Source organism: Micropterus dolomieu, linkage group LG18 (genome assembly GCF_021292245.1).
Source record: "Micropterus dolomieu isolate WLL.071019.BEF.003 ecotype Adirondacks linkage group LG18, ASM2129224v1, whole genome shotgun sequence".
In the NCBI taxonomy this organism is placed as follows: domain Eukaryota; kingdom Metazoa; phylum Chordata; class Actinopteri; order Centrarchiformes; family Centrarchidae; genus Micropterus; species Micropterus dolomieu.
Genome location: NC_060167.1, coordinates 4364913 through 4381174, shown reverse-complemented (window position 1 = coordinate 4381174; position 16262 = coordinate 4364913). Strand labels below are relative to the sequence as shown.

At 40.9% G+C, this 16262-nt stretch overlaps 1 protein-coding gene across 3 annotated transcripts in view; it reads left to right on the top strand.

Moving 5' to 3' along the window:
- Positions 1–1969: 1969 nt before the first annotated feature.
- The window catches only part of angpt4 (angiopoietin 4), a 59945-nt gene continuing 45652 nt past the window's right edge, over positions 1970–16262 (top strand). For all 3 annotated transcript variants that reach the window (XM_046029516.1, XM_046029517.1, XM_046029515.1), the window contains exon 1: positions 1970–2602. In XM_046029516.1, the coding sequence (XP_045885472.1) occupies positions 2225–2602 (378 nt within the window). In that variant the 5' untranslated portion in view covers positions 1970–2224. The remainder of the gene's footprint in view (positions 2603–16262) is intronic.

Sequence of the window (16262 nt, the reverse complement as noted above, 5' to 3'; positions counted from 1 at the left end):
AGTATAAAAAGATTTATTAAAAATCTGAAATTTTGGCTAATGCCGGTGTGACGATGAAATGAGCATCAGATGTCTCAGACAAGTGCACAAGAGGCTTTTTAACTTAATATAAGAGTCTGTTTATATAATATTTCAATCAAACATTTCCCCCTTTTAAAACAAATATAAAACAATGCAATAAGAGGGTTTGGAGCAGGAACACCCACTCTATGTATCGCAGCTCTGTGTGCCAGGCTCTCTGTCCACCCCTGTTCCCATGAGAATGATCTCCAGTTGGGGCAGAAGCCATTCGCTGCGTAACCCCTCTGCTCTCCCCCAAAGGACCAATTGGGTAACATTAAGTGAGCGACCCGGGCCCCGCCAAAATGAAGATGTATGCCGCAGCACAACAGTAACAGTAGACTGAGGTCAAGCTGGCTGAAAATAACACTGTATTATGTCAAAATAAATAAGTGGGTGGTTACATGAGAGCAACTTTTAATCTTGGTGTTCTCTTTGACCAGCAGAGGAACTCATCTTCAGAACAGAAACCTCGTGTTGCTCTTTGTGTCTTTGCTTCCATACAGTTTTTCAAGTTGAGATGACACATTTATCGTCTTGCACAAATCTGTAAGTGTGTCTCTTATTGCTCTGTTTCTATCAAAGAATTTTATCTGTATTCGTATCAGTCAACTTCTGCAGAACAGTTTATCGCTGTGCAAATAAACTCAATAACTGCCAACTCACATTGTCCCCCCACATGTAGAGCTTATGTGTCGTAAGCTTGGGATCAAGCCATCTGTCTGGAACCAATCTTTGTATCTATTTCCATGTAGAGTGAAGAGCAGCAGGACAATGAGAGGCTGTGAGAAGGTACAGAGAGAGTAAGACGCTTTGTAAACCAAATGTATGTGGACTACGTGGTTTGCTTTGGCCCCTTGATCTCCCATGATGCCCCAGACCATGGCTGTGTTTAGAGTCTGAGTTAAATCTCCAGCTTCCAGTTGCTGACTCAGTAGGAATGACCATACAAGGCATTGGGATTTACTTCAGAACTGCAAGATCAGTTAGGAAAGAAGATTACAGCAGCTTCTAGACCCCGTTTAGATCTCTTTCTTCTTCTATCTGCCCATTTCTTTCTGCTTTCTCTCTGTCTGTCAGCAGTTTAGTTTCTTTTTTTGTCCTCTCTTTCCTCAGTGTTTGTCTCTCCTCCTTTTAATTCCCTTAATCTTCCACTTTTTCTTTTTCTGGCTACTTCTAATTCCTTTCTCCCTGCTTTCTTATCCTCTCAGCCCGCAAATAGAGAGGGTACTCTAATAGACCTCCCTCAGGTCTCCTGTCCCACCACTCCTCCCTCTCCTTCTTCTTTTCTCTCCTCCTCCTCCTCCTCCTCCTCCTCCTCCTCCTCCTCCTCCTCCTCCTGCCCCTCTTCCCTCCCTCGCTCATTCTTTCTTTTCTCAGCCAGCCCCAGATAAGAAGGGGGCAGAAGTATTTCTCTTCAGCCACTTCTGAAACTGGAGCCACCAGAGAAGGATGGAAGGAAAACTTTACTCTAATTTTCTGTTTTCTTTTATTCCTGGATATCTGAGCATTGAGTGGTCATCTTTCATTTAGATGCAACTTTAAATCTCTTTTTCTGTTGTTCTCACCTTGCATTTAAACATCTTTATTTCTTTTCATTCTACCTGTCAGTTTGGACAGTCACTATTCCCACAACACTTTCTACCAACTTAGCTTTCTCTCCATCCATATTTTCAGGAGGGATTTTCAAGAAAGGCATGAAAGACCTGCCAAGGCCAATGGACCCATCCTGAAAAATCTTCATCAACAAGACGAACCCGACCACAGATTAAAAACATTAAGACCCAAGAACAAAATAAGGAGAAGGAGGAAGAAAGGAGATGAATCCCATCGATTGACAAAATCATCTAATGTACATCTTCAAGTGAAGAGGGAATGGGAGACAAATCAGTGAGACCACAGTACAGGTGTTGCTCTCTTTTCCTGCATTGCAAAAAAGTGTGATCCAGAAGTGAAGTTATCTCCTGAAGTTCAGCAGAACAAGCAAAAGGGACTCAGTGCAGAATCAGACCTCATGGATTAAGTGGTAGGTGCAGAGACTTGTGAGTGACTTGTTCTGTCCTGCACACAGATGTTTTCATAAAGTGAATTGTGGTCAAAGTGGGCACAAGCTTCTCTTGACCCTCTTCGCACAGAGAGAACACACTTTGATACAGTTGAAGTCATGAAAGACTTAAATCTCAGCCAGGGGTTGCTGGTGCTTCTGCTGCTTTGGACTTTGTTAGTTGTTGCTGATGCAGCCGGTGTTGCGAGTGCAGAACGAGGAGGAGCTGCCAGAAGCCAGAGAAGAGGAGGAGGTGGCGGCAACGGCGGCAGTGGAGGAGGAAGTGCGGAGAAGAAAAGGAGGTTTCACCGCATCCAACATGGCCAGTGCAGCTACACCTTCATCCTGCCGGAATTGGATGCCTGCCAGGCCGGAGGACCTCGCGGCGGGTCGAGTGTCGTGCAGAGAGACTCGCCGCCAGTAGACAGTGGATGGTCAGCTCAGAAACTGCAGCACCTGGAGAGCACAATGGAGAACAACACGCAGTGGTTGCAGAAGGTAAGAGACAGATTGTCTTCTTCTCTTTTCCTTCTTCTTTAAAGACCATAAATCTTTTACTCACCTCAGTATGATGTAACTTGTGTACAAAAGGACAAGAAGGTTGACAGTTAAAGAAAAAAAGCGCCCTGTCTACTGCATCTTTATGGAGGACAGATGAAGGAATTCATGAATGTTTTGGTACTTGAACGTTCAACAGAACCTTCTGTCAGACCAAAAAGGTTAAGGTCATTAAAAAGTGTAGCACCAATTCCGCTGCACGTCCGATCTTGTTACAATCAGTGGATATTGTGAAATCAAAACATCACACACTGATTAGAGGCTGAACATAAAACATAAAACGAGAGTGCATTGGAGTATTAAAATGGCAATCACATGTGTGTTGTCAAATGCTGTTGAAGAATGCCCTGTCCTGGACCGTTTAACCCCTCGATAGACCTGGAGAAACAAAACAATAAGGAAATGTGTGTTGAACGCCAACCAGCACTGTGACTCAGGATTTAACACACATGTAGCTTCAGCAGCTGTGTTTGCAGTGAAGATTAAAACATTGTTATTTTAGACTGTAACAAGCTAAATTTTCTTGCTCGGTCGTCTGTAGGATAGAGATCAAAGTTTGGGGTTATGACTCTGGATGAGTGGCAGCTGGTTTCAATCAGTGAGTGCTTTCCCTCCTGTTGTCCTAACAAACTATAATTCCTCCATCTGTGGTTTCACTGGCACTGTGACTCCACGGTGTGTAGTGAGAGCCATTGTAAAACCTTTTTACCCCATTACCTCTCATTTATCCTGCAGAAGTACTGCAGATAATTCGTACTGTACAAAGTAATTGATATGCTGCCATGAAAAATGTACCACTTTGTCATGATATGAAGGATCAAGTGTGAGTTTATAGCCATTAAAACTCACTAATTTATTATAGTAACCTGATGTCTGATGAAGGAGTGATCAAGATTTGGATGGATATTACACTTTACATTACGTGTTACCTGCCTACAAGTACCTTTTTGAAATGATGTATTGGAACGCATGACCAAGCCGGTTGCACTTCTAGGAATCAAAGCCTATGGGGTGACACTGGAACAGTGGATAAGACAGGTGCATTTGGTGTGGGAGAACCAGGTTTGATTCCCCCTGCGACATCTACCACTGAGTCTCTGAGCAAGAAATTTAACCCCTTATTGCCCCAGAAGCGTGCGACCTCTGACACATATAACAATTGTAAGTCGCTTTGGATAAAAGCGTCAGATAAAATGAATATAAAAGCCTTTACACTAGCCATGTTTCCATCTGATTATGAAGCAAATTTTAAGCAAACTTTTAAAATGTCGCAAAAAAGTAATAAGTAATAAATAAATGCGAAATGCGTTTCCATCAGCTGCTTTTGAGCAAATATACCGAGGTACAGCAAACGCAGTTACGTCAGAAGTTAACGTTACACATGGCTGTAATAAACAAGTAGCACGGGTTGCAAACCGGAAACAAAACCAGTCGCATGGACCTGAGGACCGTTGATCTTAGAAAAACAGAGAGAGATCCTAAGGAATGTGTTTCCAGCGGGCAAACTGCTACCAGCCATGTCTCCGCGCGTTATGGGGATATCCTGCAAGACACCGACAGCAGAAACAGCTGATCAGTCGTGAGTGACATATTCGCTACCTCAGAACTTAGAAAGACAAAAACCTCCTTAAGCAAGCCTTAAAAGGTTTTGAATTTTGCCGTTTCCATCAAACTTTTCTAATGTGATACTTCAAAATGTGCATAAAAAATGTTAAATGGAAACATTGCTGCTGCCTACAACTTCAGACAAGAGTCTACAGCCATGCTAGCAGCTCTGTGACGCTGTACGTAGACACAGCAGGGCATTGAGATGAGAACGTGTTGGAGCCCGTTCTCATCTCAAAGCGTAGTTATTTGACGCTAAAGGGTACCTTTTGACGCTTCCGGAACCCTAACCCTAACCCTAGCTAGCTATGTTCGTGATAAAGGTGTTGACAGCCCCCCGAAGCCCCTACCCTTACCACAACCATCAGAAATGTTAGTACCTAAACCTAAGTCACTGAATGTATGCATGTCGACCGGCTAACCCTACAGCTGCGCAGTGTTGTTGCAACGTAGCAAACGGGGGCGTTTCATACGGACGCTGAAAGATACCTTTAGCGTAAAATCCTTACGCTTTGTCACGCTGTCTGAAAGCGTCAGTTATGACGCATTGAGATGAGAATGTGTTGAAATGCTAACATCAGCATGCTAACACTCACAGTGACAATGCTAAAATGGTGGTATTTAGCTGAGGCTGAGAGGAACGTCATTGGCTTTTCAAGTCCTAAATCAACGTAAAGTGGTAGATGGAAAATAAATTCATCAGTACACATCTGTATAACATTTCATCCCAATCCATCTTGGATGAGAAAAAACTCTGACCTGCCATCAGCGCTACAGGAGGTATCAGGTCCAACATTTTATGGCAATTTATCCAACAGCTGTATAGCTATTTCAGTCTGGACCAAAGCAGAGGACCAATCCACACACCCATATCGCCATCTGTAAAAATCTGCCCTCTATGAAAGTAATAACAAAAATATAATTTATCACATTAGTTCAGGAAGCGAGTAGAAAGGTTGACACGATCTGTGTTATATTTGGTCCATTCTTACTGGAACCACATTTCTTGAAATAATACAAAATGAAAGGAGCCTCATATCCAACGTTTTGACAGGCAGCTTTTAAAGATGGCTGTGCTGTATGAGTGATTGACAGCCCTTTACCCATGATATTAACATAAACCCTTCCTTCATTTGCTGGGCTGTCATCTCCAACTGAATAAACACCAATCAGTTGAGACAAATTATTTGTGCTCAGCAGTGGTGATCAAAGGTAGATGTATGATGAGGACTAAAACAGTAGCCTATATAATAAATACAGACCACACAGTGTCTTCCCGGGTTTTCCAGTTGTTGCAGCACCTCTGTCATCTCCTCATAGTTAAACCAAACTCCTGCTGATATACAGATTGAATTGATTTGGGTGCAGCAGGTGATGTTGATCCATGAAATCAGATTATTAAAAGAAAACATTTCTTTAAAGAAATGTGTGTGTGTGTGTGGGGAGTCCCTATTCATCATCATTAGAATAATTTAAACAGATATATGATAGCTGTATGAATAATGCTTCTGTTTGAGACGTCAGAGCCTTTAATGAATCATAATTCTTACAGAAGGAATGCTGAGTGAACAGCAGATTTATTTAGCTTTCTAACTGTTGGGTTTATTCATCACGGCCTTCAGAAACTTGACATGTATTGTAGATGATGTTTAGAAAAGAAACAAAAACTTCAAGCAGGATGGTATCCTGAAAAGTGAAGACCGAAGCACACATTTGTGACATTACGCCCCTTTTTTCAACCAAAAAGTTGTAGGAACATCTAAATGATTCGTCAAATTAGACCCATGGTGGATTAAAAAGCAATTTTTACACATGAGAATGCAAGAACACAGTCATCCTGTTGTTTCTTGTGTTTACTGTTGCCTGATTCGGATGTTTGAGTTTGATGTAATGGATGAATGAAAAGGAGACATGCAGAGGAGGAAATGAGACTGAAAACTCCACAGTAGATGATCTGCTGAGTGTCTGATGGTTATTTATTTCTGCTTTGCCATGAAACAAACAAAAGTCGAAAGTTTTATTTCTCTCCTTTACTGTCTTTGTTCTTTCCACTGCCTCTCCACCACTTTCTCATTCATTCTTGTTTGTTCTCAGATTGTTTGCTTTCTGTCACTTTTTTAAACTTCAAACGTTCCCTCGTTCCACACTCTCAATTTTAAGGATTTGCTTCTTTTCTTGCATCTTTTCTTTGTATTTTGTGCGAGTAAACTTTTTATCTTTGGGGTTTTGACCATTGGTTAGGCATCATCTTATAAATCAAACGATTAATTGCGTTACTCCTCTTAAACGCTGCACACAGGATCAAACTCTACAGCTCTGCTTCTCATATGAACATTTTGATGCACCTCAACTCAGATTGTGATTGATTCATTACAGGGTTTAAGATACATTCCAGTGTAAATGGAGCAAGTAAGAATTTCATTATTTCTGCTGCCCACCAGAGTTGATTTCTTTCTTCTGCCCTGCTCTGTGTGGCCGAGTGTCTGAAGGAGGGATTGAATTACTTACTAGAAAGATTTTAATCTGCAGAGAGCGTAAATTCAGAGAAGTGCTTCACGGGATTAAACCAGGAGTGTCAGTATGTGTGTGAGTGCATGTGTGATATTACTGTGTATGTAAGTGCCTGCATGCATGAGTGCGTGCTTGCTGATGTGTTTACCACCCACACCGTTAAAACCTCCAAGGAGACGCGGGTCAAGTCCAGAGCTGAGGTCTGCAGCACCCCGACAGGAGACAGAGAGCCGACCTTTCACCTTCAGGCTTCAGGCGGGGTTCAGTATCTAATCACTCTCTGACTCCATCGGTCCACACATTTGTTAAAGTCCTCTCATCAGAGCTTTAATTTAATTCAGATAAAAGATAACTATGTCTCCTCTTTCTTTGCTTTGCTATCTTCGTCCCAGTTTCTCTGTCCCTCCTTTTCTCTCTTTTATGTTTGTCCTCACTGTAAAAAGTAAGACTAGCAAAGCATCAGACAGTTTAAGGTACGTTAAAGTCGTCATGATGTCATCCTGCTTTGGTATGACATTGTGCATATACTAGAAAAGTTGTGTAATTTGGTTCCACATCCTCAGAATGTCTGTGATGTTGCTGTTAGAGCCTATATGAGATATATTTGAACTGTATTCCTGTATTTAACCAGGTAAAAGTTTAACTGATATTAAAATCTCCTTTTCAAAGGAGGCATCGTCACTAATGTAGCATCAATTACAAATTACAACAATAAATGTAATACAAACAGTATAAACAGGTATAAGACACAAAAGAGCATTAAAAATCCAGATAACGGCTAATATTAGCTGTTTCATAAGCTTTTACAGTATATGCAGTATGTTTGTTGTAGAGCTGCAGCCAGTTATTTCTGTTTATCAGTGATAAGTCTGCCTATTAATTTCTTGATTAATCTATTGAGCTTTTGTCAGTAAAATGTGAAAAAAGTGAACATGCACATTACACCCCAAACCCCAAGGTGGCATAATCAAATTGCTTGTTTTCCGACCAACAATGAAAAAAAAACAAAATATATAGTTTACTGTAATGAAAGACGTTCAGGCAAACCCTCACATTTGTGAAGTTGGAGCCAGAGAATGTTTGGCAGTATGCTTAAAAAAATTCTAAAACTATTCATAAATTACCAATTGCTGATCAATTTTCTGTTGAATGATTATTTAATTGAGTAATTGTTTCAGCTCTTATTACTTACAAACCAAGGCTAAATGCATACGCAGTATTTGTGCCCGTAACATCTGTGTTTCCTCGTGGACTGCACAACAAATGTTTTAAGATGATGAAAGTGACGTTTTTGCACAATTGCACAAAGCGAAGGTTTTCGACAGAAACACAGCTGTCTTGTGTCGACTGTCTGGCTGCAAGAAAGTTTCCCGTTCCCCAACCCCCAAACTGAGACCCAGTAGATTCACTCCATTTGTTAAAATCCTCCTCAATATTTGCGTTTCTCATGTGTTCACTGGTGGCGAATGTTCTCTCTTACAGCTCAGGAAGTCACAAATCAGATTGTAAAGCAGGAGTCCTTAACTTTGGTCAGGTTCAAACTACAGCACCGATGATGGAGCATCTGGCTTGGCGTTTGTCATGTTGTTTCACCTCATTGTTTTTGGACTGCCGTGACAATGTGAACTGAACAGCTGGGATCTGACAAACCTAAGCACCATTTCTCAGTAGCAGATCACTGAGAACATCAGGTAAATGTGCTGCATTTTGTCTTGAAAGTCTACAGCCATGTAAATTGCTCTGTGAGACTGTTCATGCATCAACATGCTAATATGCTCACAGGGGCACCCCGGGCGACCATATTTAAGAGGTGAGACCAAGTCATTGTTTTACAAGTAACAAGTAAGTCTCAAGTCCTAAACGCTCTTCACCAAATTTAATACCATTTTATAATTTGAGCAGGGTTCAATGAAAAGAACTTTATTTAATAAAGCATTAACTTGTCCACAAAAAAGGCAGAGGTGCTTTTTCAATGTTAAATGTCATCATTTCATGAATTAAATGAAGTGTCGATGCGCTGCACACCGTTTGTTTTGTTTTTTTACATCATTTAGGATTGGGGAGGATATCAAGACAGTTCAAGTCAAAAAGCTCAAGTCCAAGTGAAGTCAGTTGAGTTGAGTTGCAAATCTTTTTTGATTTTGTCAAGTCGAGTAAAATCATCATATTGGTGACTTGAGTCTGACTCAAGTCCACACCTTGAATCCGACATTACTACTCTTTAGCTTAAATATGAACAATCAAACTCTTCGGTGAAGTAATACACAATATATTTCGTTGCCAGCAGCAGTGAGTCCAGTTCAAAGTGTAAAGCTGTTTTTCTAAAGTTAGTCATTCTTGGGTTTCATGGGGCAGCTAGGCCTCTGCAGCGGTTTGGTGGTTTTCGAGGCAGTTGGCCTGTAAACAGCAGTAAATGAGGTAGTTAACAGGGGGCTTGTTTAGTTTTCTGCCAAATGACTGACTTCAAATGGACCTGTGCCTGAGAGACTGAGAGGGAGACAGGAAAGCCACTGTGGTCAGATCACAGCACGGCTATCAGCCGCTGCTGCTACGATACAATGCTTTGATGTGCACAAAGGTTATTTTGATGATAACCTTCTGCAGAGAGACAAAGACTTTGAAACATCTGATGGAATAAGAAGAACTGGATTTTAAATTGAAGCTCTGCTGTTGGAGTTTGTACCTGGAGTGTAAAATAATATTTATGAAGAACTAAACTCACAGCTTGATGTCAAGAGTCAGTTGAGTGCAGACTGACATTTAAACCATTTCATATGTGCCTCATTATGAGTTGAAGGCATGTTTATGACACACAAATGTAGTTGGTTAATGTTTTCATTATAATTTAACTATATTGGGCAAAATGTTTTATAAACTTACATCAGAGCATCAGCACTCACTTCTCAGCAGAGTGAAAAGAGTGTTTGTGTCGAATGTTGTTGAAAAGTTTAACAAGGGCTTCTCAACTAAAGGAAAGATGAAGATAAAGAAAATGTGAAAATGTATGCCAATCATTTCCAAATATTTTAGTCAGGATCCATAACTTTTTTTTTAGCCCAAACAGGAAATGGAAGCATGGGGTCAAAACATAAGATACGATTATGTTCATAACACTGACATTGCTGATCTACTTTTTATATGAAAAATAAATCTGAACTCTGATAAAATTATTTGAAAGGGGTCCACTCATGTTGAGAATGATCACCCAGCTCTTCAGCTCATTGTTTTAGTTTAAAGTCACCTTTACTTATTGGTTGTCGCCAAAAAGCTCAGATGAACCCACTGTGCACTAACTGCCTAACACTGGTACAGCAGTTCAGATGGACACAGTTAAACTAGCTGGTGAACGTAGTGGAGCATTTATGTATTTATTAATTTCCTCAACAAGCAAGTACTTGGCGAGAATGGTAAGGAAAAATTCCCTCTAACAGGCAACAACTCAAGAGGAACATAAACAACTCAGGGTGGGCAGCCACTTGCCTCAACAGGTTGGGTTAAGAAATAAATAAAGAGAGAGTAGGAGAGGAGAGAGAGCTATATCTTCAACGAGACCACAAAAACTCTCTTGACCAAAGCTCTCTGTGACAGGCAGGACTATCAGACGTCTGATACCTGTCAGAGTGGGCTGGATTTGCCGAAAATACATTTTGGTGAGTAGCCACACTTAACATGACACATTGTCATTTATGCTAGCTCCATCCCTCTTTTCACCTTTTTCCAATTCAATATGTGGTGTCTAAGAAAACAAAGGGCATATTTATCATTATAAAGATTGTGGGGGTTAGAAAAATGTCTCTGGTGTTAGCTATCGAGCTAGCATAATTAACCACAGTGAAGCAGCCGAGTCCTGTCGATAAGTGCATTTTATCAGCCTACCAAAAGTTTGCTTAAACTGATCACAAGTAAAACAGTATAAATATAACTGAATGGGAAATAAATTAGTTAACTAGAAAGAATTCCTAAAAGTAGAAAGCAGTACAATATCACAGATGAGAGTGAATCATCTACCAATCATGCCATTAAAATGCCGTGTCGCAACTTGTCGTTTACTGATGCATGATAATAAGCACTGATAAAACAAAGTTCATCACACTAATTGAGTGCCAAATACCTCGGTAGTAACTGTAAAAACTGCATAAAGACTGAGGCTTAAGTGCTGTGTCTGCCCTGGGCCTTTAAAATGAATAGCATCAGATCGCTCTCCCAGCTTCAGAGTCTGTATGTGTGAACCCACACGTTTTAACTTTATTCAAAATTTAACCCTCTGCTTCCCTACACCAATCAGGCAAACTGCAATGACAGTATTTGCAGATACTTGAGCTCAGTCTGGAGAAACACCAGGTGTATGTGCTCCATCATCCTTTACAGCCACACATCAAACAGATCTAAGCAGACCCCACTGACAGCACTAATAACAGCCATTATTTGCTACAGCCTCCTTCAGTCTGCCAACATTCAGCTCTTATTCACCTGCAAATGGAATTTAAATACGTCATTAAAAGTGCATTGCAATGCAAAAACCAGGAAAACTGAGCTGAACTTAAATTAACTATGCTCTACACTGATCTCGTGCCTGGATAGCCTGCGTCCTCTATCCACCAAGCCTGCTCGCCCGAACCAGTCCCACCTGTGGCTAACTGTTACCATCCGAAGACTGCGCACTCATCTCAAAGCCGCTGAAAGAAAATGGCTAAAAACCAAATACCCTGCCGACCTTAAGGGCTACCAAATGCTCCTATCCTGCTTCTTAACCAGCATCAGTGCTGCCAAAACTGCGTTCTATATTGACAGAATTAGCAGTGCCACTGACTCAAGGAAAATGCTACTAAACCCTCCTCCACCACCCACAAACCTGTCTGCCGTCTTCTTCACAGGCAAAGTGGTGGCTATACAGTGCCTTGCAAAAGTATTATGGCATTTTTGGTGTTTGGTTGCCTCACAACCTGGAATTAACATGGATTGTTTGAGGATTTGCATCATTCAATTTTACAGAACATGCCCACAACTTTGAAGATGTTTGTTTTCTTTTATTGTGAAGCAAACAACAAATAGGACAAAATAACAGAAAAAGTCAATGTGCGTAACTATTCACCGCCCTAAAGTCAATACTTTGTAGAGCCACCTTTGGATAAGTCTCTATGAACTTGCCACATCTTACCTATGGGATTTTTGCCCATTCTTCTTTGACTAGGCCAAGTGTTGCTTTAGCAGTGTGTTTGGGGTCATTGTCTTGCTGAAAGGTGAACCAACTCAAATCATGCACAGAGTTGTACAGGTTTTGCTCAAGAATATCCCTGTATTTTGCACCATCCATCTTTCCCACTCTGACCAGTTTCCCAGTCCCAGCTGCTATACACCATCCCCACAGCATGATGCTGCCATCACCATGTTTCACTGTGGGGATGGTGTTCTTTGGGTGATGTGATGTTTTGGGTTTGCGCCAGACAAAGTTCAATTTTAGTCTCATCAGACCAGAGCACTTTCCTCCATACATTTTGGGAGTCTCCCACATGCCATGCCACAACTCAAAACTTACCATTTTGTTTTTTGCTGAAAGTAATGGCTTTCTTCTGGCTTCACCATAAAGCCCAACTCTATGGAGCATACAGCGGATCACGGACTGTCTATCAGACATATCCGCATGGATTAAGGCTTCCCACCTTCAACTAAACCTCTCTAAAACTGAACTCAATCCAGCCAAGCAATCTATCCACCATAACATCAAAGTACAAATTGACTCCTCAACCATCACTCCACCCGGGGTGGTGAGAAACTTGGGTGTAGTAATTGATGACCAGCTGTCCTTTTCAGATCATGTTGCTGCTATCTCTTGGTTGTGCTGTTGCTCTATTCAACATGTGAAAAATCAGACCCTGCCTTACTCAGTATGCCAACCAGCTTCTGGTACAGGCCATGGTTATCTCTCGCCTCTACTATTGCAATGCCCTCCTAGCAGGTCTTCCAGATTGTGCGGTGAAACCCCTACAAATGGTTCAGAACACAGCAGCGTGTCTGGTTTTTGATCAGCCCAAAAGGACTCCTGTCACACCAAAACTCTGGCTCCCCATGGCCTCTCGAATCAAATTCAAGTCACTAATGCTGCATACAGAGTGACTACTGGGTCTGCACCCATTTACCTAAACTCCATAATACAAGCCTACGTTCCTTCTTGGACATTGCGCTCCACCAACGAACATTGCCTGGCTCTGCCATCCCTTCACGCAAAGCAATCCCAGTTCCTAGTCTCATCTGTGACACCATGATGGTGGAACGAGCTACCACATGCCATCAGAGCAGGGGTGTCCCTCTCTGACTTTAAGAAGCTCTTGAAAACTCATCTCTTCAGAGAACACTTCCTCTTATAACACCTCTAACCACTAACATCTAACATGGACTTCCTGTGCCCTTCTTCTTCTATCCCCTTACAATTCTCTCTTGATTGCACTTTCTTGTTAACTATTACTTCTTTCCCTAGGAAGAATTTCTCAGTAAAAATGTAAAAGTTCTGGTGGCTCATCAAAGTATTTGCTTGACTTGTGCTTTGTAGTTTTAGTTATGTAACATAATGTTGATATATGTTGACTTAATGATGGGGAAAGAAACTTGCACACTCAAATGATCCGACAGATTGTAAACAAACATTTTATCCAAATTCAGTGTTCTTGAACCTCTTCTTCTTCTCTTGTGATGTTCACATCGGTACATTCACAGCTCCCTGAAGTCTGGAATAACCATTTATAATTCGGCTTCTCTGAGATTCTCTCTGAGTTTATTCCTCTTTTGGGAATGGTTAGGAATGATTATTGAGGACTGGGGGGAGTGTTGGGAAGGGTTTTACCGCAGCAGGCAGTTTTATTGTGTTTCAAGGAGATATGCAGTAGAGAGTTGGGAGTGTGCTTGGGTCTCATAAAAAGGTTTCTCTGCTGTGTGCGGGCGGAGGAGCTGCAGGTTTATAATCTTACAATGTAAAGGCCACAGTCTCACAGCCGTGTGCTTCTCTTAAACACTGCAGTTTTAAAGTGGTTTACCATTTGTAACATTGACCAAAGTATAGAGCAATATGATGACCTGAAAAAACACAACCTCAAAACAAAAGACGTCATGGGATTTTTTTGCTTTTGTTTGGTGTTTAATTTCATTTCATTTTATGAGATAAAAATAAAGTACACTGAATTGCACAACACAAGAAAGCTATAAAAATAGAAATTAAAAACATATAAAGCAGTACTATTGCAGGAAATGAAATCACAGGGGAAGTGGCTGTGGTCATGAGTGGGGGAGTGTATGTTTCTGCTTGTGTGTCTGTGGGTGCTGTATCTTTTCCTGTGAATGTGACTAAGACAGGCATCATTCAGAAAAACGTACATGTTAGCCTGCAGACTGATGTAGACGTCCATACATGGTTATGTGGTTATTCCTACTAAATGAATCTTGCCTTTTCTCGCCACATTCCCCAAAAGTGGTGTTCTCGCTGCAGAAATTCAATAATTATGAATTTTGTTGTAAGTGTGTGGTTACTGTGTCACTATTTTTTCAGGCGAGTCTGGTTGATTTTGTTTTTCCTACCAGCGCCATGGACAACACCGTTTATATGTTGACTTCTGAGTCTCTTGGCAGCACATTTGTAAAGCCTACTTTAATCCAGTATGGTTTGGCAAATATATCCACAAACACCCCCTTCAAAATAAGATGCTACATCTCAAGGGGCCTATCCTTAAATTAAACATATTGAAATAAAATATATACAAAACCGTGATTGACAAATTAAAGTGCTTGTGTGTTTGTTGAGTAAGGTGCCAGGAGGCTTCTTCAGAACTGCTTGTCAGAGGGTTCCTCTTTTTTCATTTGTCACTTTTAATGTGAACAACTAGCTGCAAAGGGTTAGAGTAAGGAGAGACTGCTCAGTTTACACCAATATTTAAACAACATCATGTCTCCCCCTCTTTATAACAACTCCCCTGTTCACCCCACTTTCCAGTGTCGCTGTTCAGAACATTTCATGTCATGTATTCATGGGCAACAGCTGCTTTCTGACCACATGTGGCCACATCAGCCCTGGTTGCTGAATGATTTAACTGCCCAGTAAAGTGGAAAAGGATTTTTTAAAAAGAAACACACAGGTTTACGGGAGTTTCTTTTTAGTGGGAGCCAGGTCGGCTTTCTGTATCACTGCAGCTGATTACTGGAATGTTATCAATTCTCTGAATCTGACTGGCTGCTGGAGACACACTTCAAACAAGCTGAGAAAGAAAGAAAGAGAGAATATTTGCAATTCACTTTAAGTATTAGTAGAAAGAGTCACATCTTTACCTGTTTAGCCAATTAGTTTTCCTTGCAGATAAAACAGGCTTTTAAATCATACATAGGAGAGATTGTAAAGCGATTTTTTGGTATTTTAGGTTGAATTGGCTAGTAGGTATAAAAAGATGTGGAATCCAGCAACAGCTGCAGCGTATTGCTTTAGGGCAATTGCGTCCGTCAAAATTACATCCACAAAAAGTGCTTCTTTTTGCCACCGACTCACTCTGTTATACAGGTGTCTGACAACATCATGGAAAGGATCCCTACAAGTGACTCCCATTGACACCCCTTGTTTATGATCAGGAAAAAAAGTCTTGCTCAAAGACAGTTCTTGCTCTGAAAAGAGGACGATGGTGGAAGAGTGTGTCAGAGCTGGAGAGAGGAGCTTGTCTCAGGTTTCCACCAACGTCTTCCTGCACCAACTCGCCTCTCACAAGTATTAAGTTGCAGCTACTGTAGCTGGTTCACAGTTGCTATCTGCTACTGCACAGATTCCAAAACCTTCTGTACCTACAAGATGATAATGGTGGAGGGCCCAGGTTTAAAAATCCTGAAACTATCCTTTAAGATTACTTAAACATCTGTTGAAACTGTTTTTCTTAATAGAAGAAAAGAATATTCTACCACCTCAAATGTGTGTTTCCTTTCCAAAGAAAACAACTGAAGAAGGAATTGAAATTTCTGACAACTTGTTACACAAAAAACACAAAAAATAACAACAATCACAAGTCATATAATATAAAAATGCTTCTAAAATGGGCTCTATTTTTGTGAGTTCTAACATTTAAATCATCAATCGGTGTTGACATCTGGAACAGAAATTGACATTTATTTAGGGACAATATACAAAACTGAAATCTTGTGTTCTGTCTACAGTGTAGCTCCAGTGTATCATTGTGACTTATTATTTTGCATGGAGTGCTTTGGGAAATCAGAAGGCAGTTACAGTAAATTCAAGATGCTTGATTGAAAGTTTTTGGATTCGATGTAACATTAGAGTTGCACAAGGGAAAGTAAGACAAGTAAATGAAAGGAGGAGGGGGTATAAAAAAGTAGTTAACAGATACGTGAGTGGGAGTGTGTGAATGGGACAGAGAGACGGGCAAGAGAAACGAACAGAGGAGGATGAAACAGAGAGGAAGGCATAGTTCAACACTTCCAGACAAGTCGCCTGTTAACCCAT